The sequence below is a fragment of the Carica papaya genome, chromosome 1 (genome assembly GCF_054855325.1).
Source record: "Carica papaya isolate Zhongbai chromosome 1, ASM5485532v1, whole genome shotgun sequence".
Taxonomy (NCBI): domain Eukaryota; kingdom Viridiplantae; phylum Streptophyta; class Magnoliopsida; order Brassicales; family Caricaceae; genus Carica; species Carica papaya.
This window is the reverse complement of record NC_142309.1, coordinates 22,830,755-22,855,275: the sequence shown is the minus strand read 5'-3', so window position 1 is coordinate 22,855,275 and position 24,521 is coordinate 22,830,755. Positions and strand designations below refer to the sequence as shown.

The following is a 24,521-nucleotide window of genomic DNA, read 5'->3' as shown; positions in this document are numbered from 1 at the left end:
AAAAAAATTAATCATTCTCCACTTTAAAATTTTTATTTTTATATGAATAACTTTTACAACAAATATTTGGATTTACATACATACGTAATTCACATAAATTTGCTCTTTAACTCGAAACAGAAATATAAGTGTAACAATTATTTTACAATCATTTCAAAGTATAGTTTTAACATAATTACACATTTTAGGTAATTTTTCTCATTAATATATATATATAAAGAATTGCTTTTCCCTTCTCAATTTTTCTCTTGTATCAATCAGTGGTTCTAGCATCTATTACATCGAGATGCCTGTAAAGCCCAGTGGTTAAAACTGAATAAACAAAACACTTAATAAAAGGAAAAATGATTTACATACTACACTTACAATACAAGAAATTGAATTAACAGAAATCTGTGAGTAACTCAGCCACACCCTGGCGCAATCAGGATTTGAGTCCCTGGAAGGATGATGAAAGAATCCTGAACAGCCCATCGGGGTTATCAGCATGCACCTGAAATTATTACAAGAATTACAAAGAGCTTATCAAGTTTCAGCATATTACTTCTATTATATTTCCACATGAGCTCCCCCTAGATTTTGGTACTCCATCATCAAATTATAAGTTATTGAAAACTGGAAAAAGATACATATATCTTTCAGCAAAAGAAAAAAAGGGCACCGCGATAATCAAACAAGCAGTTGAATCTCAAGCTTGTGAAGATAAATTCAAATTCTTCAATTTGCTTACTGTTGCCTCTTTCAGGAAACCTTTTGCAATCAATAATTAGCTGACTACCCTAAGCTCATACAATCTTACATGCTCTTACTTCTCTCCAAATCATCTGCTAGCTCAATCAAATAGCCTAAGCTCATACTCTTGCATACTCGTACATTCCTAAAGAAGCCTCTATTACAGGCTCCAACTACCCGCGTCTCCAGTCCGATCTGTCCAAATTTGATTTTCTGGTAATGAAGTCCGATCTATCTTTTACTGCAGTAGAATATATCAAGCTTGCCACCATCGTTTTAGCTAGACTCATTTGCTTAATGCATTTTTTCTTAACAAACAATCTTTCATTTTAACATACTGCAACTACCTTCAACTCGGCTGCACTATTTCATGGGCATAAAATATCCCAGTTGTTCTCTGTAAGAATAATTGATATTCAATCTTCTGAAAAGAAAAAAAAAAAATGATACCAATTTATTGACTACTCTTGAGAACTTCCAAACTGTTACTCCATCTCTATCTCGATCCTTAGTCCCTTGATTCCACTATTGTTATGCTCCACATATCCTAGTTTACTTCCACGTGATAAACCAGAAGCTCAGTTTTTTCCTTGTTCCAATTTTGGGTCTAATCTGCTATAATCGTATGGTTATTTTATGTGCATGTGTATCTAGAGACCCTAAACTGCTACTAAATGCCCCTATTAGTCTTTTAGCAAAAAGAGAGTTTGATTTTTTTGGAAAAAAAAAGAAACATTGAAATATGTTAACAAATTTATGATAAAAAAATAGTGAAGCTAACGATGAATGTAACATACCCAGTGACCAGCATCTTCAAGGACATGCATTTCAACTCCACCACCCTCATCAGCAGCCAGCTCTTCAGCAGCATGAATTCGCTGGAGATCTTCAAGTGCCCATCGATGTAAGCTCCTCTCTGCTTTTAGAAAATTGATATGTACACCTCGAGGCAGATTTTCCACAAAATTCCTTCATCATTCAATCCCAAGAGAGAAAAAAGAAAAAAGAAGCGGAGTGGACAGAGAGTATGTTGTCAGCTATGATTCTAAAATTCTCTCTGTGGAAACAAACATTTTAAAATAAGAATCTCATTCACTTCTAATGCTTTCTTTTTCTTGATTTTCCAGTAACAGAATTTGAACAAAAAAAAAAAAAAAAGAACACTTGAGAGCACAATAACCATTGTAAATTTAGATGAGTGTAATCAGAAATCCATGCAAGATTACCATAAATTTGTATCTTCATAGGACTTGTACATTTCAGCAATTCCATCAAGGTCAAACATCCATGAGAAATTGGATAATGATGAGCCAGGAAGACCTGTTGGTCGCAGATTAGTTACCACCCACTGGACATTAAAGACAAGGATGCCAAAAGTAAGCTTTTGATGGAAAAATATATGTTAAGAGGAGAACATTAATATAAACTAATAATTTGATTGTATGACATCCAATATTTTCTGGAATATGAGACAGGAAGACCTGTTGGTTGCAGGTTAGTTACCCCCCACTGGACACTAAAGACAAGGACGCCAAAAGTAAGATTTTGATAGCAAAATATATGTTAAAAGGAGAACATTACTATAAACTAATAATTTGATTGTAAGACAACCAATATTTCCTCTTATGAAACTATTTTTGAACATTATCAAGAAATCATCTGAACAGTGAAAGAAGCCCAACATTGTAAAAGTGAAGCACATAAAATAAAACAAGTGCAAGTCAATCATGTTAGAGATCACTTGATCCTACACTATGCTCAATTTCAAGATAACCTCAAAGTTACCTCCTGCTACAGATGTGTTGGACAGGAAGAAAAAAATGCATGTACCAGAAAGAAAGCAATATGCAAATGTAAATAATTGTCTTCAACGCAGAGGGCATTTTTTTTTTATCAGAAATTTATTTCATGTACTTCCTTTCATCTGCAAAAGTCCACATTTCCCAATCCACAAGCATTAAAAGGCAAAAGATGACCCAGTCAAAATGGATACCCTTTTGTTAATGAACCGTGTCATAAAATTAGTGTACAGGGATGAAATAAGAATAATGGTAAGTATATAAAGAATCCACTGAGACATCTAAACACATCTTTTGTTAATGAGTCTTCCAAAAAAAGAACATCCAGAGACATGTTAAAACAGCTTCTGTTATTAGTCTTCACCCTTCCCATCGCATTGACCAAATAAATCATATAATTTGATGCAGTATAAATGGGTAGAAGAGAGATAGATGATGCAAATATTGAGCACTCGTGACTCCTTGAACCCAGTTCAGTTAAACCTGTCTTGACATCTCAAACAGGAAAGGGGCTACAAATTCTCCAAACTTGAATGGGACTCGCTGATGTCAGGACGAACTCATATTAATCACTATGTCATTCCTGAGCAACTTTGCAAGAGATTACTTAATAACTTCCTGCATGTAACTAATAAGCAAGAGCATATATAATTGATTGGAAGAGAAACTGATTCTGAGAAGCAGCAAGCATAAAAGTAAAAAGGTGTAAACAAAAAGAGCACCATGCTCAAAGCCTACTTCAGAAAATGTTTCACCGGATAAGTTTTAGTGATTTTATAAGCATTGATCTCATTTTAAAAAGAAATAAACACCAATTATTATGTTTTTTAATCAGCAGCAAAGAAGAGTGTGATACTCCATGTTGTGGACCATATTCTCATTTGCACTAAGAGGACAAAATGTGAATATGCATGTATTTCTCATTCTGACCAGGAGATATAATTTTCTCCTTAAAAATTTAACTCGGCCCCAGTAACTGTGAGAATCACTGCCAGAAAGAAACTAATAGGAGGGTAAGACACGTCCCAGAAAGCGTGAGCAGAAAATAAAAAATGTTCAGGCAATTAGGTATATTCCAAGAAACCATATACATATATATCTTCATGTAACAGACATCATCAAAGCAAGCCTATATTCACACACAACCACATATGGCTAAGAATCTTTTAAGGGAATTTGGAAGATCTAAATTATAATAAAGAATTTTAAGTTTTTCACTTTAACCCGGCCCCGTAACTGTCAGAATCACTGCCAAGAGAAACTAATAGGAGGGTAAGACAGGTCCCAGAATGCGTGAGCAGAAAATCAAAAATGTTCAAGCAATTATATTCCAAGAAACCATACATGTACATATCTTCATGTAACAGAAATCATGAAAGCAAGCCCATATTCACACACATCCACACATGGCTAAGAATCTCTTAAGGGAATTTGGAAGATCTAAATTATAATAAAGAATTTTAAGTTTTTCTTTTGTTGGTATGGCAAGACTGACATGCCACCACTTGAGACAGAAATGAGAAAAGAGCTACTGCCAGCACCTGCCTGTCAATAGTCTGAAATGCATTGCCATGTGAAAGACTTCATTATATATATATATATATATATATATGTATATGTATATATTGGAAGGAGCAAAGAGTTCATAACTTTGATAAATGAATGCGCGTGTGTGAAGTATACCTGTGCCACATCCTTCGAAAACCCTTCTTGAACAAGTGCATTCACAACATCCCGCTTTGAAGAGACCTTCCTTAAAGAAAGCTTACAACAGAGTTATAGCCAGTCCCAGCAAGGGAAATTAAAAGCATTGTAAAGGTTAACTTCAAAAAATCTATTAGTCAAGATCAGAATAATTCATTCCAGCTAGGCTAAGTTAACTGAAGGAATGTTAGGTCCATCATAATGATAGGATACACCAAATAAAGATATTACAGCGAAGTCAAGTTTCAGATGACACACAACATATCCAAGAACAAGAGATTATTAGCACTAACCTCGTTTGGCAAGTCCTGTAAAAAAGATATTAGTTCTGCCGGATGGTCCTCCCCATCTCCTCCTGCTCGAACTTTCCCAGGAGTGGCATCTAGAACCCAAACCTACAGAAAAAACCCACATGAGAAGAATTTAGATAAGCATAAGAGAAACAAGAGCAAGAGTAAAAATAATTGAAGGAATTCCTATTTCCTTCATTTCCTTTAATTTTTCAAGCTTTGGAGTATTACTTGTATAGCTACCTGTAGAAACTTCAAAAGTCAAAGTTTACTTGAAATTTTAAAACTGAAGTTCCTAACCTCCAGCAAAAGTAACTATAATTGGCATTTTGATTTTAACCAAATATCAAAACGTAAAGTCATTAACTATATTAAACTGGCAACAATCATACTTTGACTGGTCGTGCAAGAGGCTTTGCTGCCTGTTCCACCATGCTCAGCACAACTGCATAGATAATTAGGAAGCATGTTGAGCAAGATTGAATCAAATCATATTTAAGTCAACCATCAGCTATCATGTCCTAATCACACAGCATATTAGAAACACGGTAAATCAACAAAAGTACCTTTTCCTCCAAAGCTGTGTCCAACTAGGATTCTAGGTGTTATTCTAAGTTTTCCAACCTATTCAGAACAAAGAATGTGAGAAAAAAAACTTTCAGACAACAGAAGTTTCTTACTTTTACTCAAAAAAGGAACAGAAATATCTTGCGTAAGAGGGAGGAAGATAATCTCAACAATATAAATCAATACCTCTTTCTTTTTTTGGTATGTTGAAGTATGCAATAAAGGCAAAAAATTTGGTTGAGACTTGAAAAAACTATTCCAAATGATTGTGGTCAAATTTCACACTCATAACTTAACTGAGTAATTATTTTGTGAAAGCATTACCCAGAAGCAGCCATATTCATTTAAGTTAACAATATAAAGTCACTAAAGGAAAGCAAGTGAAGGAAGCGAAATCTTTGCTTAGTTATCCTTTTCTACAGAAAAGCAATCCTAGCTCAGAAATCCCAATGACAGGGCTGCTTTTAATATTAAAATAAAGTGTTTTAGCGACATTATCAATATGGAATATTCCCAGCATCGTAGTAACTACTATGTGCAAATCATTAATCAGTAAGGCACACAACAGAACCTTGGAAAAATAGGCCCCTCAATGATTCAAAGGGTTGAAGGTTCTGCCTAAAGTCTGCTTTAAGGAAGGAAGAAGGATACAGTAAATATCAATTTTATAATGGCAGTTTGATACATAAAAATCAAAATGATTTTGTTTCTTCATAACACCCTTATAGAACAAACCAGCTTGTATGACGAAAAAAAAAAAAAAAAGAAATGTCAAAAACAAAAGCATCCATATCCAACATCACAAATATGTAACTGATTAATTCACAACCACCACCAAGTTTTACATACTTGAAAAGAAGAAAGGTCGAAAGGTTCGTAGATGGATGGCAACCCCTTAGTACTTTTTTATGCAATTATTTTTTCCCTTTCCCCAAAAAAAAATGCAACGGGTTTAAGCACTAGAAACAATAACAGATTCAGAAGCCGTGCAGAGAGGCGTCACTTGAAATAAGATTGTATTAAGTTCCAGTTCTATGTAGTGCAGAACCAGAAACAAATATACATTCATGCAAAAGATTGGTGGTCATTACTCAAAAATTACGCACAAGCTTTAAGACATCCATTGCTGTTGAGGCAACAGTATGGGGCCCCCTCTTCCAGTTCGATGCCGAATCCCCATGGCACCGAAGGTCTACTAGTAGGAACTGCATCAACAAAAACAAATTACTAGCGTCCAAAATCTCAATATCTCAACTTAGACAAAACAAATTACCATGCCTTATAATGAAAATCTGAAAAGCAAAAGATGAATAACCACAACAAATGGTTATCACGTGCTGCCTTGAGTTTATTCTCTTAATCATAGAACCTTAGTTTCCACATTTGTAATCTTGACTTATGAATTTCTTTCATAATCAACAAAAAGAAATCCTAATAAGATGAAAGAAACACCCACTTTTGCAATTCCCCATTGTTCTTTATGGATTGCATCCCCTATGCCTTGTTAAGGGACTTAATTTTTCCTTCAAAAGAAAAGAAAAAAAAATGAAAACCCAAGTGTCCAGAACAATTAGGTACTCCTCACACATGTAAAGAAATTTACCCTTATGATTTATCATAGGAAGTTATATGCAAATCTGAACCTTCTTATTTGTCTTTTCCTCCGTTTTCCTCCTCCACTGCTCAATTGAGTCAATTTTTTGTGCATGGTAAGATAATCACTTTTTGATCCTAGTAACTTCTCACAAATTAAACCATATCATGGCTCTTCCTAAATTTCTAACTTCTCACAATTCATGTAGAGCTTTACTGTTCACATTTCTTTTTGTAACAAAAAAATGGCCTTCAAAGAACATGGCTACCTCCTTTGCCACAATCAAAGCACACAAACTAATCAAAAGCACTAGATAAGAACTTTTTTTTCAAATAAAAGAAGTATAGTTGTATTGATGTGAGGTGCTAAGGGAGCACCACTCATTTACAGAAAATTTACATATCAATAAACATATATACAATGGAATCTAAATTTTAAAAACAGTTAATTATGCTCTAAAACAGTAGAACCAAAATAATAAAACCATTTATCTTTGATCTATTAAAATCTTGTTCGACCCCCTCAAAAACTCTATTGTTTCTCTCCTTCAAAATGACCCAGAATATGGTAAGAGAAATCAGTCTAAATGCTTTGTTACTGCTCAAACCTTCCCAAGCCAAAAGTTCAAAGTAGACCGTATAAGAGCCAAAAGCACCAGATAAGAACTGAGAAACTGATAACATTTTAAAGTTTTTAGTGATGCTTTTACAAAAGCTATTATTGAAGTATGTAAAAAAAATTGGTAATTCAGTAACCATCCACTTAATGTAGTTATTACCATACCACAACAAGCACCCATAGTGACAAGTCCAACACGGATAAAAACAATCTTTGCTTTATAAATCAGACACACTATCTCTATAATACTGGATCCTGAAATCTTAATTTCCAAGCATTACCCACCAATAAACCATGGCAATGCAAATCCTTCACCTTTCTTCCCTTTGAACTTAGAGTAAGTGAGGGGTCTAGTTAGTTAGCAGAAGACCACCAGAGCCAAGTATGTGTTGTTTTAGTTATAAGAAAACATGTGACTCATTCCTACGTCAGCAGATACCAAATCGAGCAAGAACTCATCACACATTACCTGCCAGGTTGGAAATTCTTGTGCCAGCCTGCGAGCAAAAGTACCTGTAATAATAAAAGCATATCAAGGACTTCTGCCTCCAACACACCTATGTACCATTAAAATAAATGTGAAAGAAAGAGACATCTATAGCACAAAAATGAAACGTCGGGAAAACCCGCAGAAGAACAGAACATGATTTTGAAATCTTAAAAATCATGGGTCATGATCATAACGTGCTGTTACCTTGTACGAACCAATCGGTTTTTTTTTTTTTTTGAAATAATGTATGAACCAATCCTAAACTCAATTTCATTTTCTGACACTGATAGTTTCATACACCCAAACTACTAAGGATGACATTTTTACCATTTAACAGAAGACTCGTACAGAAATACTTCAAATAAGGTGGAGTTTCCTCCGTTTTGGTGAGGATGGAGAGAGAAGCAAAAATTAAATTGTCCCTGTTCCACTTCACGGACAGTTGCTGGCAGTGTACTCTCCGCCCTTAACCCCTGCCCTCACCCTGATCAGAAATAAATTATTTATTCTATAGATGATAATATCATTACTACTATAATTATACCATTCTTCATTTCTCTAACTCTAGATATATCTTTCTTAATTCAAATTATTCCATTATATGACAAAGAGAGTCTACAATAAATTCATTCTTTCAGAAAAATACTAAATTTTGAGACAAATATATTTGTACACACAGAAATGCATCATTCTTTTGGAGGAGATGCTTTGCTTTGAAATTGCTTCCTTTTTACGGGGTGTTTAAGAACATTTAGTACATTTTTAATACAGGTTGCATTCTGTTTGCAAAATTTTAATTAGTTGACGAGGAACTTTTTTATTTTTCTCATTTCTAATGTGATAGACTTTAGTTGAGTAATTGTAATTTTTGTCCTATTACGATCGTAATTTAATATATTATCAATTTCAGAATATCATTATAATTTTTAAACTCGACATTATGTCAAAAGTTTCATCCACAGGAACCAAACTTCTTCACTGAACAGAGATAGAGAGTATTTTCTCCTCGTTATGAAAATGAAGATGGGGAAGAAGCCATCCATCGGTAGAAGAATGAGTAGGAAAGACAAAACATTGCCCCACTATAGCCCTCCCTGTATATTAAGGCCTTACATAACAAGTGCACAACTAGATAATTGTTGCTCTACTGATTAAAATTGACATTAAAAATCTGTCTTTTTAGAGAGAGATACAGACAGAGACAGAGAGAGGTCATATGTTTTTAAATCAATGTGTGTCTACATAGTGATAAGAAGCTTACAAATAATTCACAAAACGTACCCCAATTCTTCCTGCTACCTAGAATTCCATGTAGAAGAACAGCCGTTGGTGCATCTGGGGTTGACTTTCCCATCATTGAACTCCATTTTACCTGTGCGAAAACTTTTAACGTGAGTAATTTGCAGAAAAGGACCTTACAAACTTTCAGTGTATCCACCCACTCCACCAAATTCTCAAGCCCCCCCCCAAAAAAAAAAGAGAACTCTTTCTCACTCTTGCCACTCTAGGTCCAATTTTTACACACCAGAAATCTTGAGATCTCTCTCAGTCCTAGTGATAACAAGATACTACTTTATTTGGATATTTATTTCTAAAACCACAAAGAGAACAATTTTAATTTTTGCTACATTGCAGTAGAACAACACCAACCAGAACACCTTTAAAGCCTATACGCATATGGAAAGTTCATCACGATGAAGTCATTTGATAAAATCAAGAAAAAAATCAAAAGCATGACGAACATGAAAGCTTTAATTTTTCGAGAAGAAACAAGAAAGTTTTAATTGAATGTCCTAATGTCAAAAAAATAATACCCTGAAGTTTTAGAAATTGAGAAATAGTAAACGTGATCAAGCAAATATCAAGTCTTATTCGAGAATAAGAGAACTTACAAGTTCTCCTTGAATAAGATCATATGCCTGCAAAAGAAAGGTTAAGAAAAGAGTCAGTAATTAAAGCCATGCGTACACCGATAGTCTACTCCTTATTTTTTGTATAAGGATTATTGTATATCCTGTTAAGTCATTATACATAATAATATTACCATCCAATCATAAGGCTCCATCAGGCCTTTCATTATCATTTTTTTAATCAAAATCAAACTCAAAACTGAGTGAAAAACTTTCTTCTTACCAAGACCCCAGAAGAAGGCTCCACCACGTTTCTAGCAAGTGCAATCCTCTCATCCACTAAGGCCATACGTGTTCTTGTTTCTCTAATATCTCTGCCGGGGAGATGGAAAGATAACCGATAAGCGGGAAGTGGATCATTCTGCAACAAGAGAAAGCAAACTTAAGTAGTGCATTACAACAGAAGTTATATATAGAACTCCCGATCTCCACTAATATACATGGTCAGGATTAGGAGGAGCCTGCCGCAGACAGTATTAGCTGTACAACTGAATGATATTCAAGATTCAATACGTATTTCATTGGAAATAACTCTATGCTTGGACTAAAGAAGCAATAGGCCAACATCAACTTGTTTAAAAGACCAATTCTCCCCAAAAGTAGTCACTACAATTACCTCGGGGAAATTACTGAAAATAAGTAACAAAACAATAATAGCTATTCGAACACAATAATTAACCCAACTAACAGGAAGCTTACTGACAAAACAACCAATCACAATCAAAACAGTGCCCTGACTAAGAACTTACAAGAAAATCTTCAACGCAACATTTTCTAAACTTGGTAACATGAACTAATATAATAACTTCAGCAGATAAACGGACCAAAATTCAACAAAAATTTAAACCAAAAAAAAAACCAGAATCCACCTCAAAAGGTTTCGAGATTCTAATTCCCGTCCGGTGATCTATCCTCAGAGGATCTAACTTTTCCCTCGCAAAAATAGCCGCGCCTTCGCCGCGAGTGGTAGCTAAATAAGTGGAAATCGTCGCCATCGTTGTGACTAGCAAAACAAAGTATCAGCTAAGGACTTCCAAACAATTACCCCAACCAAACAGCGATTCACACGGTTGATTCCGTAAAATGTGAAAATGCAAACCTAAGGATTCGCACCCGTGGAAAGCGACAGTGAAGGAGAGAAAAAAAATGCAATCTTGGAGCCGTAATGCTGTACGTATTGATGGATTATTACAGTGAAGGAGAAGATGAAAACGGGAGAGGCGGAGACACCAAGGTGGACGGTGCTTCAGACCTCCCACTGGTGAGACAAAAAGGGCGTTTTAGACGGTTCTTGTCAATTTTATTTTTGCGTGGTGAGTCAACCGATAATCTGTTCTCTTCTTACACGTGGCGTGTATGATAAGCAGCCAGCGCCAATCTTTTAGGAACCTATGTGGCACATGACGATTAGGATTTTAGTGGACGTGTGAGTTATTCACTTTGAAAACCTGTTTTGTAATTTGATTCCTTTATTTTTTATTTTCTAGTTTAACTATTCCACGTCAGCCAATAAATTCCTATTTTATATAGGAAAGGCCAACAAAAATCAAATATCCAACCCCGTTATTAGCATTATTATTTACTAATTAATAATCACGAATTTAAAATTTATTGAACATAAATAATTTGTCATTTTATAACTAAATTATAAATTAATAATAATTAATTCGTAATATTTAATTTAACAAAATTTAAAATATAATGGGGTCCAGAATTTAAGTCCGTAATAATTAAATTATAATAATAAAATAAATTAAAAAATTTAACTTTAATTTTTGTTAAATTTTTGAAGAAAATTATGTTTTGTATGCTTTTAAAAATCAGAGACGAAATAGAAATAAAGAATGACATATTTAAAAAAAAAAATCTGAAAAACTAAGGTAAAGTAAAAATAATGAAATTTTGGCCATGTGGACTGCCGCGTAAGCAGCGCGGCCAGTGGTCGTGCGTCACGTGGCAAACTCATGGACACGTGTCCACGCCGGAAGCCACGCGGTCGATCCACGTGCCAGCAGATCCAATGATCCAAATCTCCTCTCGTGCACACGGACAACCCAAATTTGTTCCCTCTTCAGATGCAATTGAATGGTTAGATTTAATCCAATCATGCGGTTCAAAATTATTCCCTCAATTAAGAGCAATCCAATATATGGGAGAGGGTCATGTGTTCCTACACGAACAGTCAAGATCGACGCGGAGAGGGTATTTAAACATCGCATCCTAGAAAACTCTAATCCTATCCGCACCTATCATTGCCAGAAAAGAAGAAGAAAGGCGGCCGGAAAGAAATTCGACCATCGTCGCTGCCACACCGGAGCCACTGCTGACATTGGAGAGGTAAGTGTTTCTTCCCTTTTCGTTCGGAATTCAATTTTGAACCTCTCTACACTCATATTAGAGCTTAAAAGCTAAAAGAGAAGTTAGAAACCGAGAGCGGAGCTCGGCTAAGCCACTGCGGTTGCGACCCAAAAATCGCTCCAGTGAGTTTTTTTTTTTTGTTTTCTGTTCCCTTTAATTTTTTGACCGCGATGTTCCTAATCATTTTCTAGTGCAGGTCGACCGAAGAGAATCCCTGGTCGCAAGAGAGGAACGGCAAAGCCGCCGCACCAGAAAATTTCTCCAGTCGGTAAAGCTTCAATTTTTCCTTTTTCGGCCAACAGAGGTCGTCTAACCCCGTTTTTGCAAGTTTTTGTGCAAAACATGCCAAAATCAATAAAAAACGACCAAGTCAAGAAGGAGACACCTCCGTAGGCAACGAAGTCGGTGTTGGAGCATGGCGACTCCACTGTGCCGGAACCCTAAACCGGCCGAAAAAATTAAAAATATTTTTTTAGCCTTTTTGGAGTATTTTAGAATAGACACGTGTTTTTGAATTTCGCAGGAAAAATTCAGAAAATTCGAGAACCACCAGGAAGCACAGTGAAAGAGTGTAATAACTGGAAAAAAAAAAAGAGAAAATTAGTATGTTTGTATATATGTAAATATAGAGTGAGGATTTGAGAGGTGAAACGGTACCGTTTGGTGAAGAGGGGGAGGAAACGACGTCATTTGGAGAAGAGGAGGAGGAAAACGGCGTCGTTTAGAGGAAACAACATCGTTTGGAGAAGAGAAGGAGGAAAACAACGTCGTTTGGAGAAGTGGAAGAGGAAACAACATCGTTTGGAGAAAGGGGGAGTGGACGGTTGGGATGAGGTGAGATGGACGGGCAGGATGAGAGGCTGGTGGGGTATAAATAGGAGAAGGGAAAGAAAAAAAAAAGAGGAGGAGGTAAGAAAAGAAAGAAAGCAGATAAAAGAGAGATCGGGAGCGGGAAGAGAAGGTGTAACGGCCCCGGAATTTAAATAAAAATGTATGTATATAAAAATTTTGATTAACATCTCTTACACAATAACCAAAAACGTACTCAAAACATGAAAGAATAAGCTAATTAAAAGAGATACTTGAAATAAAAACTATAAATAGAACTATAAAGTCTTTAGGCGTCTAACTCGCCGTCTTCCTGCAGAACGGGCTCGGGAACCTGACCCCGTCTTCTTGATCTGAAATGGTTAAGTAAGGAATAAGCTACACTAGCCCAGTAAAAATATCACACTATCTCACTGCCACAGGAGTAAAGGTCGGTAGAAAACAAAAACCACAAATGGAGCATAATTTATAACAAACTCATTTATTAACATAAAAACCTTTACTGTCCACTTATCTCGGTGAGATTCATAAAAATAACATATGAAAACAATAACATTATAACCATCATAAAATCATATCGACTTTGTAACAGAACACATGTCATACTTTTGTACTTCAATAATCAGACAATAAATTTCCTCTTTTACCAGCCTACTAGTATCCATGGGGATCCAGAGGGGGTCCCCGCTACACGTGAACCATTAACATTAATAACCTGATTATAGGACCGTCCCCATACCCCGTCCGATATGGGCGTCAAAATCATAAATCTCAATACCCCATCCAGTATGAGGGTGAAACGAGCTGTCCCCATACCCCATCCGGTATGGGCGCCAAAACACATAAGGTCTCCATACCCCGTCCGGTATGAGAGACCACGTTCCCGGTAAGGTTCCCTACGGACCTGGTCCGTCCGCCATCTCCTAGGATATCTAGTCAGGCTGTCCACATTATCCATTTATCACTTCACATATTCTTTTTTCTATTTTTCTTGGTCTCAATCATCCAATCATACACAAATATGTAAACTAGAAATTGGCACCAAACAAGACAACACAGTATCGGGTTCACCATAATACAAACCATAATAAAATAAACTATGATTCATGCATACGAGACCATAAAATAAATACATCAAATACCATACTGCATTTAATACTGAAAAATAAATCAAACAACAACTGACCAACAATGTATCAGATTCGGACTCCATTGGCAATCTCAATCAATTATACATATTAATAAAGTCACAAAATACTGTTTAATTATTTATTAAGCTTTAATACCGTGATAGGAGGTAGGGTGAGAGATCCTTACTTGTTTCGGGATCTGAAATCGGCTCTACGGTGCGCCTATGGGCTGTCCCTAAATTCTCTGAATTTTTTCTGGAAAATTAAAATGTACTACTGGTACCTGCACGTGTCCCAAAAAAAAATTCCAAGTCATACCTAGGGCCCCTTTCAGCCAATATCGGAATTCCATCACGGTGGCTTACGAATTCGGCCAAACTTGCATTGGTCCCTGCGATAAAACAACCCTAGGGCCCTCGGTGAGCTAAAAAATCACGAAAAAAAAGACTTACCGGCGGTGGCGCTCTCGGGTGCGGCGGCTTCTCCGGCGCGAGTTGCATTTTGATGTTTTACTTCGGTCAACCTGTAGAGAAAAGAACGGTGATCACAATGGTATAAAAATTGCATCGAACGGAGAACGGAAAGGGCCTCATCGGAGGTAAAAATAGAGGGAAGCCGTGGCGGCGGTGCTAGACTTCGGCGGGGTTTTCCGGCTGATTAGCCGGTGGTTTGGCTTTGATTTGGCCATAGGTAGATTCGGCATCGAAAAACGAGCCAATGAGAGAAAATCTACCTCGATTGGCAGTTGAAAAATTCTTCGGTGCGGCGGCGGGTGGCGGCGGCCGGCTCCTCCGGCGTCTGGTTCTTCTTCTCCAGCGAGGCACTGGCGGCTAGGGTTTGTGGTCGGGTGTGGGTGGGGTTATTTATACCCTCCCCCTTTTAATCTTAACCGTCCATCAAGATTTAATCTGGACCATCCGTTCGCGATTTATTTGGGATTAAATCTGAGTCGTCCATCGCGATACGATCTGGGTCGTCCATTGTGATGCGATCCGGACCGTCCATGCTTGATTGAATCTGGGCCGTCCGTACACGTGAGATCTGGGCCGTCCGTGCGCACATTTGATCTGGGCTGTCCGTGCGCGCGGGAATGGATCTGGACTGTCCGATCGCGCACACACGGATCGCCCACGTGGCCCGTCCCGTGTTAGCGTTCCTTGCCACGCGATGTGTCCTGGTTGGGCGGGGCTGCTGATGTGGCACAATTTTTTTAAATTACGTTTTGACCCCCGATTTCTGATTTTCTTTTCAAAAACACCCCCAGAATCTAAATTTTCACTCTTTTTTCCCAAAATCAATTTCAATTAAATCCAAAAAAATTATTTTACCCTATTTTATCATTATTTTTTTTATTTTCATTAAATTAAATTAAATTAAATTGAAATAAAATCTTATAAATTAAATATATATATATAATTAAACAAAAATAAAAATAATAATTTGGGTGTTACAGAAGGTTCTAGAGAGAGAGAGAGAGAGGAGCTGGATTAGAGAGAAACGAGGAGAGAGAGGGAGCAAGAAGGTGGACCGTGACGGTGGGAGCCACGGGAGGAAGGAAGATGGAGATGAGAGGTACGGTAAATTTTAAGTTCTTGTATAGGTGTGGTGTGATTTCGAATTGGTGATTTTAGGTTGAGAAATCTAGGTTCTCTTTAGTATATAGAGCAATAGAACTACGATGTAGGGACAGGCGGGTGTGGATGGCAGGTGGAATCGTGGAGGTGTCCACGGAGGAGATCGCGAGAAGAGAGAGAGAGAAGACGTTGGAGAGTGGGAGAGGTCAGCGAGAGAGTGAGGATATTTTGTGTAAAATGAGTGAAAGTACATGGTGGAGGCCGCGGGATGAGAGAGGGAACGAGGAGGTCGGTGAGCGAGTGAGATCCGTGAAGGCGTGGAGATTTTGTGTGTGTGCGAGCAGGGTGCATGGAGGAGGCTGCGGGAGGAGAGAGAAGGAAGAATGAGGTTTGTGAATGTTCTGTGAGAGAGATGAGAGTTCGTGATTGTGTGGTCGGGAGTTGTGATACTTTGAATAGGCCGTGGGAGGTACAAAAAGAAGGAAAACGGTATGTGAGATCTGTGAGAGATAGGAGAGTTCATGACTGTGTATGGGGTCCTTAGAGTACGCTGCAGGAGGAGGGAGAATGAAGAATTCGGTGTGCGAAGAGATTCGTGTAAGAGGAAAAGTGTGGTATGGCTGTAGGGAGAGGTAGATATAAAAGGGGAGGAGAGTGTATATGCTGGAAATTTGGGAGAAGAAAAGGGAGGCTTATAAGGCGTGGTGTAAGGTATCGGGATAGAGGTGTGTTGGTGTAGTTGTGTGGTGTGAGGGTGTGGGTTATATATAGGTTGGTATAGCTGCTGTAAATTTAGTGGTTGGTGAGGGAACGTTACCCACGTGTGTGTGAAATGTTAGTGTGTGTCCTATGGGGAGATGCGTATAGGTTCGGTATATAGGTTAAAGGTATAGGAGAGCTTCAGGACAACATGGTGAAGCGAGTACGGGATGGTATGATTCTTGAGTTGGTAGCATGGGGGGACGCCGATATTGGTGGTCGCTACTATAATAACCCCGAAAATTTAAAAAGGAAATGTATATAAAGAATATAAGTGTGTAAGCGAAATAAAAGGTTCTGGTTAATATCCTTTACACAATAACTTAAACGTACTAACAATACTGAAAATAAGTGCTCTAAAGAAAAATACTGGAAATGAAAGACTATAAAAGAAACTAATAAATATCTAGGTAACTACTTGCCGTCTTCTTGTAGATCGGTCTCGGGAACCAAGCCTCCTAATCTGAAATGGTTAAGTAAGGAATGAGCTACACTAGCCCAGTAAAGACATCACACTATATCACTGTTACATAAGTAAAGGTTGGTAGCAAACTAAAAACAACCAATGGAGCACAAGTTTCAAGTAAATTTATTTATCAATAATCAAACTATTTACCGTCTACTTATCTCAGTGGGATTTATAAAAACGACCAATGGAAACAATAACATCATAGATATCATAAGTTCATACATAACCTGTAACATAGTACATGTCATGTTTTTATATTTCAATCATCAAACAACAATTACCCCATTTTCATCAGCCTACTAGTATCTATGGGGATCCATAGGGGTCCTCGCTACACGTGAACCATTCTCTTGACCAACAGTTGTCACATTTTCATCAGCCTACTAGTATCCATGGGGATCCATAGGGGTCTCCGCTACACGTGAACTATTCTCTTGACAAACTTAATTTCCAGGACCGTCCCCATACCTCATCCGGTATGGGTGTCAAATAATAAACCTCAATACCCCGTCCGGTATGAGGGTGAAGCGGGTCGTCCTCATACCCCATCCGGTATGGGCGCCAAAATATTTAAAGTCTCTATACCCCGTCCAGTATGAGACAACATTTCCGGTAGGGTTCCCTATGGACCCGATCCGTCCACCATCTCCCAAGATATCTAGTGAGGCTGTCAACTTATCCATTTATCAATTCATATACATTTTCTATTTTTTTTTTAGTTCTCTGTTTCTCACATAATCATGAATACTTAAACAAGTAATTAGCATTCAACAAGGCAAGCATATCATCGGATTCACAAAATCAAGTCATAATGAAGTAAACAGTGATTCATGCATTCAAAACCATAGAATAAATAAATCAGATACTATACTGCATTTAGACTGTAAAATAAATCAAACAGGAACTGACAGAGAAATATGTTCGGTTCAGGGCTCCATTAGCAACCGTAATAATTATATATATCTATTTAATTCATAAAATACAGTTTTATGAATTAAAGTTTATTACATAAACTTTAATCCCGTGATAGGAAACAAAGTGAGGGGTCCTTACCTGATTCGAAGTCGAAAGTTAGATTTTTACTGCGCCTACGGGCAGTCCCTAGGTTCCCTGATTTTTTCTCCGGGAACTGAAATGCGCTTATAGTACCTATACATGTCCCAAATAATTCAAAAATAAGACCCAAGACCTATTCGGCCAATTTCAGAATTCCGGCACGGCGGCTCCGCCGTGCTCCGGCGACGGCACCACCGCTTGCGGTGGTAATCCGCCTCGGGTTAGCTGTTTCCGATAGTTTTCGGTCAAATTCGGCCAAACTTGCATTGATTCCTATGAGAAAACACCCAAATCGGTGGGCCTAAAAAACACCAAAAATTGAAACTTACCGATAGCAAGGCTCTCCGGTGCGGCGGCTCCTTCTGCTCGAGTCACGATTTGGTGTTTTGCTCCAGTCAACCTGTAGAGGAAGGAATAGTGGTCACAATGGTGAAAAAATTACATTGAACGGGAATCGAGAAGGGCCTCATCGGAGGCAAAAACTAAGAAAATCTGTGGCAGCACCGCTTGGCTTTGGCGGTATTTTTCAGCTAATTGGCCGGTGTTTTTGCTCCGATTTGGTCATAGGTGGGTTTAGCATCGAATTCTGAGCCAAGGAAAAAAATTTTACCTCGTTTGACGGCCGAAAAGTGCTCTGGTGCGGCGGCGGGTGGCGGTGATCGGCTCCTCGGCGGCTGGGCTGTCTTCTCCAGCGAGGGCTCTAGCGGCTAGGGTTAGGGTTTGGGTGTGGATGAGATTATTTATAACCTTTCACTTTTAATATGAGCATCCATCGTGATGTAATCTGGATCGTCTGATCGCGATTAAATAGGAAATAAATCTGGGCCGTTCATCGCGATGCAATCTAGGCCGTCCGTACGCTTACAATCTGGGCCGTCCGTACGCGCTTTTGATCTGGGCTGTCTGTGCGCCCGGGAACGAATCTCAGCCGTTCGATCGCGCGCACGCGGATCGCCCGCGTGACCTCTCGCGTCAGCGTCTCTGCTACACGGTGTGTCCTGATTGGCCAGGACTGCTAACCGGGCTGTTGACGTGGTGTAATTTTTTTAAATTGTGTTTTGACCCCCGGTTTTCAATTATCTTTTCAAAAACACCCACAGAACCCAAATTTTCACCCATTTTTCTCAAAATTATTTTCAATTAAATCCCTAAAATAATTTTACCCCTTTAATTATTATTATTATTATTATTTCTATTTAATTAAATTAAACTAAATTAAAACCATATATTATTACATAATAAATCATTATATTTATATAAAAATTACAAAAAAGTAAAATAAAATAATACTAATAACAATAATAAGAATTGGGGTGTTACAGCTACCTAAAAAGAGTAAGTTGATCGTCGATAGTGGTGATGGTCTGGAGACCCCGACGGGCAAGGGATTGGGTCGTTGATATTGGTGACGGGAGAGAATGTTATCTGTGTGTGTGTGTGGCCTATTAATGGTCGAGAGATAGAAGGTTGAGTGTTGGTCGCCGATATTAGTGACGAGTGAGAAAATTTGTACTAATGGAGTGACGTCGGAAGGTGGTCACATTTGATATACAATATGACTAAATTACCGGGGCAAGTTAATTTTGTGTAATCCTAGGGTGGTATTGAAGTAGGACTTAGGTTGTATAGATATGGTACATATAGGAATACTGGGTTTCCTGTTGTTGCATGTGCTACTTGTAACCATAACTAGATTTCACAATTTGTTTGTGAAATTTATTATGAGGATAAAAATTCGTGTGTAATACATTTCTTTCACAATAAATAAATTAATTAATAGTTTCGTTAAATAAAAAATGTTTAGATTTTATTTTTTCGAGTTATACTTCGACACGTTATGTAACACCCCGTTTTTTTTTCTCTTTTCACATTTAGAGCGTAGTTAACAAAACAACCAATACTATAATCAATCGGTCATGCATAAGGAAATCTTATCACGATCCCTTATTCAACGATCAATATAAACCTACAATCAGGCACAAGGCATCGCATACAATACAATCGTACTCAATATCCATACTACCATCAAATTTGTTTTTTTTTTGTTCACATTCAATTCGGTCAACAAAACAAAAATCTCTATCCTGTTATTCTACACACTGGGTTTGGACGCCAGCAACCTCGATCCGGACCCCGTTCCTACATCATCTGTAAAGAGTAAAGAGTGAGTCCATATAACTCAGTACAATGAAAATTAAAATACATGTGTGAGATGCAACAATATAAAACTCCATGCATCTACCAACGGTTCACTACTTAACGAAAGTCCCTATATGTAATAACTGGAAAAAAAAGAAAAAAAAAGGGGGGAGAGGGAAAACGATGTCGTTTTGCAGAGGAGAGAAAACGACGTCGTTTTGTAGAGGGGAGAAAACAACATCGTTTTGAAAAGAAAAAAATGACACCGTTTTGGGGAAACTGGTGGGATATAAATAGGGGGTGGGGAAGGAAGGAAAAAGAAGGAAAGAGAAAGAAAAAAAAAGAGAAAGAACAGAGGAATAAGGGAGCGAGAAAGAGAAAGAGGAGAAGAAGGAAGGTTCTAGAAGGAGAAAGAAGGGAAGCGGAGCGAAGGGAAGCAGAGCGAAGGGAAGCGGAGCGAAGGGAAGAGGAGGCTGCGGACGGTGATAGCACAATCGACAGGCAGAAGGAAGATGGAAATGGGAGGTATGGTGATATATTTCAAATATGTGTGTGTTGATTTGAGATTGAAAATGTGGATGCGAAATCTGGAGCTGTGGTGTGTGTTTGTGAGTGTTTACGGAGGTAGCAGTGTACAGAGGAGGCAGTATAGGGGAGTGCGTGCGATAAGGTGTGTAGAAAGGAGTTGGTCGCGTGAGAACCGTGGGGGGGAGGGGGGAGGGAGAAAAAGAGGTTATTGGTGTGTGGAGTCCGAGAGTACCGAGAGAGAGAAAGAGGTTGTCGGTGTGTGGAGTCTAAGAGTACCGAGAAAGAGAAAGAGGTTGGCGATGCGTGGAGTCCGATAGTGCCGGGAGAGAAAAGAAGGTTGGCGATGTGTGTGTGGAGTCCGGGAGTGCCATGAGAGAGAAAGGGGTGGTGTGTGTGGAGTCCGAGAGTGCCGTGAGGGAGAATGAGGTTGGCGGTGTGTGTGGAGTCTGAGAGGCCGAGAGAGAAGTAGAGGTGTGGAGTGAGTGGAGGCCGAGCGAGAAGTAGAGGTGTGGAGTGAGTGGAGGCCAGGAGGGAGCAAGATGTGTGAGGTAGTGAGTTATGTGATAGGGAACGGGGTTGTGTGCGCCACATGGGGGAGGAGAGAGAAAGAGGTAGTGGCAGTGAGGATGAAGTCTGAGAGAGAGAGATCGGGAGATGAAGCGAGTGAAAGTCGATGTTGGTAACGAAGTAGAATGATCAGAGTGTGTGTGTGTGGGGCCCGATAGGGGTCGGTAGGTGGACGATGGTCGCCGAGGTTGGTGACGAACGTGAATGAAAATGGTGTGTGTGCGTGGCCTGTTAGAGGTCTAGAGGTAGCCAATGGTCGCCGATGTTAGCGACGGGAGAGAATGATGAGTGTGTGTGTGTAGCCTATTAGGGGTCGAGAGGTGGTTAATGGTCGCCGATGTTGGTGACGGGAGAGAATGATCAGTGTGTGTGCGTGGCCTGGTAGAGGTCGAGAGGTAGCCAATGGTCGCTGATGTTGGCGACGGGAGAGAATGATGAATGGGTGTGTGTGTGTGGCCTGTTAGGGGTTGAGAGGTGGTTAATGGTCGCCGATGTTGGTGACGGGGGAGAATGATCGAAGTGTGTGTGCGTGGCCCGATAGGGGTCGGTAGGGGGATGATTGTCGCCGATGTTGGTGGCGAAAGGGAATAAAAATAGTGTGCGTGCGTGGCCTCGTAGGGGTCGATAGGGGGTTAATGGTCGCCGACCTTGGTGGTGGGTAGGATCGCTGGCACGCCTGGGGTGGCGTTGGGGGATGGAAACCCTGGGTAGGTAGAGTTGTGGGGTACAGGGGGAGGGGGGGGGGGAGACTTTGGTTAAGTAGTGAACCGTTGGTAGAGGTATGAGGTTTTATATTGTTGCATCTCACACATGTATTTTGATTTTCGTTGTATTGAGTTATATGGACTCACTCTTTACTCTTTACAGATGATGTAGGAACGGAGTCCGGATCGAGGTTGCTGGCGTCCAAACCCAGTGTGTAGAATAACAGGATAGAGATTTTTGTTTTGTTGACCGAATTGAATGTGAACAAAAAAAATAAATAAATTTGATGGTAGTATGATATTGAGTACGATTGTATTGTATGTGATGTCTTGTGCCTGATTGTAGGTTTATATTGATTGTTGAATAAGGGATCGTGATAGGGTTCCCTTGTGCATGACCGATTGATTATAATATTGGTTGTTTTGTTAACTACGCCCTAAATGTGGAAAGAGAAAAAAAAAAGGGGGCGTTACACGTTATATAATTAGTTCCTAAAATATAACATTTATTATAATTTAATAATTAATTAATTAAAATTATATATTTGAATTATTTTAAAAATATCAAAATATAATATAACTATTTTATATTATAAAATTAACAAAAAAACTGATCATTTGAATTAAATAAAAAGTATTAAAAATTAAATTGTAACAAAAAAAATATATTAATATTTATTCAATATAAATTCACATTGGAGTATAATGGCAAAACCAAATTGTAACGGCCCCGGAAATTTAAAATGAAATGTGTATTAAAAATATCAAATGCGGAAGCGAAGTCAAAAATTCGATTAACATCCCTTACACTAAAACCAAAAACGTGCTCACAAAATATAAAAGATCAAACTAACTAAAGGAGAAACTCGAAAGTAAAAGCTATGAATATGACTATGGAGTCTTTAGGCGTCCCCTTCGTCGTCCTCCTGCGGAACGGGCTCGGGAACAATGTCTTCCTGATCTGAAATGATTAAATAAGGAATGAGCTACACTAGCCCAGTAAAGACATCACGATATCTCACTATCACGGAGGTAAAGGTGGGTAGAAAACACAAAAAAACCAATGGAGCATAATTTACAACAAATTCTTTTATCAATAATAAATCATTTACCATCCACTTACCTCGGTGAAATTCATAAAATAATATACGAAAGCAATAACATTATCATCATCATGAAATCATATAAACTGTATAACATAATACTTATCACGCCTTTTGTAATTCAATCATTACACAACATATTTTCCTCATTTACCAGCCCACTAGTATCCATGGGGATCCATAGGGGTCCCGCTACCCGTTAACCCTTAACACTTGAAATCAGATTCCAGGGCCGTGCCCATACCCCGTCCGGCATGGGTGCCAAAACTATAAACCTCATTACCCCGTCCGGTATGAGGGTGAAACGGGCCGTCCCCATACCCCGTCCGGTATGGGCGCCAAAACACATAAGGTCTCCATATCCCGTCCGGTATGAGAGACCACAATCCCGGTAGGGTTCCCTACGGACTCGGTCCGTCCACCATCTCCCAGGATATCTAGTCAGGTTGACCACATTATACAATTATCAATTTACATAATCTTTCATTCTCCTTTTCCTCAGTCAGCATCATCAATTTATATACAAACAAGCAAACAGTTATTTATGCCAAACAAGACAACATACAGCATCGGTTTCTCAGTCATTCAGTCCATAATCAATAAAACAGTAAAATATGCACGTGAAACAATGAAATGAAAACATCAGACCTCATACTGCATTTAAAACTGTAAAATATGCCAAATAACAGTTAACCGACAAACACACTAGACTCGGGCTCCATTAGCGACCTTAAGCAAATTCACACATTCGTTGATTCAAGAAATACCGTTTTATCATTTTTGAACTTTAATACCGTGATAGGAAATAGGGTGAGGGGTCCTTACTCGTTTCGGGGTCCGAACACGGCTTCACAGTGCGCCTACAGGCTGTCCCTAATTTTCCCTGAATTTTTCCCAGGAAACTGAAACGCACTACTGGTACCGGCGGCGGTGCTCTCGGGTGCGGCGGCTCTCCGGTGAGGTTCGTGTTTTGGTGATTTGGCTCCGATCAACCTCGATCGGCAGTCGGAAATCTCCCCGGTGCGGCGGCGGGTGGCGGCGGCCGGCTTCTCCAGCGTCTGGTTCGTCTTCTCCGGCGATGGCAGACAGCTCGGGTTTTTGTGGTCAGGTGTGGGGGTTCTATTTATACCCTTTTGCCTTTTGATCTCAGCCGTCCATTTTGATTTAATCTGGGCCATCCGTTTTTGATTGAATCTGGGCCGTCCGTGCGATTGCATCTGGGCCGTCCGTGCGCACGCTTGATCTGGGCCATCCGATCGCGCGTATGCGGATCGCCAACGTGGCCCGTCCCCGGTCGACGTAGTTTTGCCACGTGGCAGGTCCTGGTTGGCCAGGACTGCTGACTGGGTCTGCTGACGTGGCTGCTGACGTGGCACACTCTTTTTTTAAAAAAAACCAAATAAAAATATTTAATAATAAAACAATAAATTTTTTTTCGAGATTTTCTGGGCGTTACAACTCTTCCCCCCTTAAAGAAATTTGGTCCCCAAATTTGCCTCATTACTCTTGATCGAACAGATGGGGATATTGGACCCTAAATTCTGATTCCAGTTCCCAAGTAGCCTCCCTGGGCGTGTGGTTCTGCCACACGACTTTTACAAA

General features: G+C 38.9%; 1 protein-coding gene across 3 annotated transcripts; it reads right to left on the bottom strand.

Moving 5' to 3' along the window:
- Positions 1 to 182: 182 nt before the first annotated feature.
- Positions 183 to 10,999, bottom strand: LOC110818774 (alpha/beta-Hydrolases superfamily protein). 3 transcript variants are annotated; one of them, XM_088221544.1, is made up of 14 exons: positions 10,818 to 10,999; positions 10,574 to 10,707; positions 9,928 to 10,065; positions 9,687 to 9,713; positions 9,076 to 9,166; positions 7,774 to 7,817; positions 6,199 to 6,297; positions 5,092 to 5,149; positions 4,918 to 4,970; positions 4,529 to 4,630; positions 4,215 to 4,295; positions 1,959 to 2,080; positions 1,530 to 1,701; positions 183 to 493 (listed from the first exon to the last, which is right to left on the bottom strand). In XM_088221544.1, exons 2-14 carry the CDS (start codon positions 10,697 to 10,699, stop codon positions 425 to 427), a joined length of 1,182 nt encoding a protein of 393 aa, XP_088077670.1. In that variant the 5' UTR covers positions 10,700 to 10,707; positions 10,818 to 10,999; the 3' UTR covers positions 183 to 424. The 3 variants fall into 3 exon arrangements, with proteins under 3 accessions (XP_088077670.1, XP_088077669.1, XP_088077671.1); XM_088221543.1 differs by having other exon boundaries at positions 10,804 to 10,998; XM_088221545.1 differs by having other exon boundaries at positions 4,215 to 4,280; positions 10,804 to 10,997.
- Between the last annotated feature and the right edge of the window lie 13,522 nt (positions 11,000 to 24,521).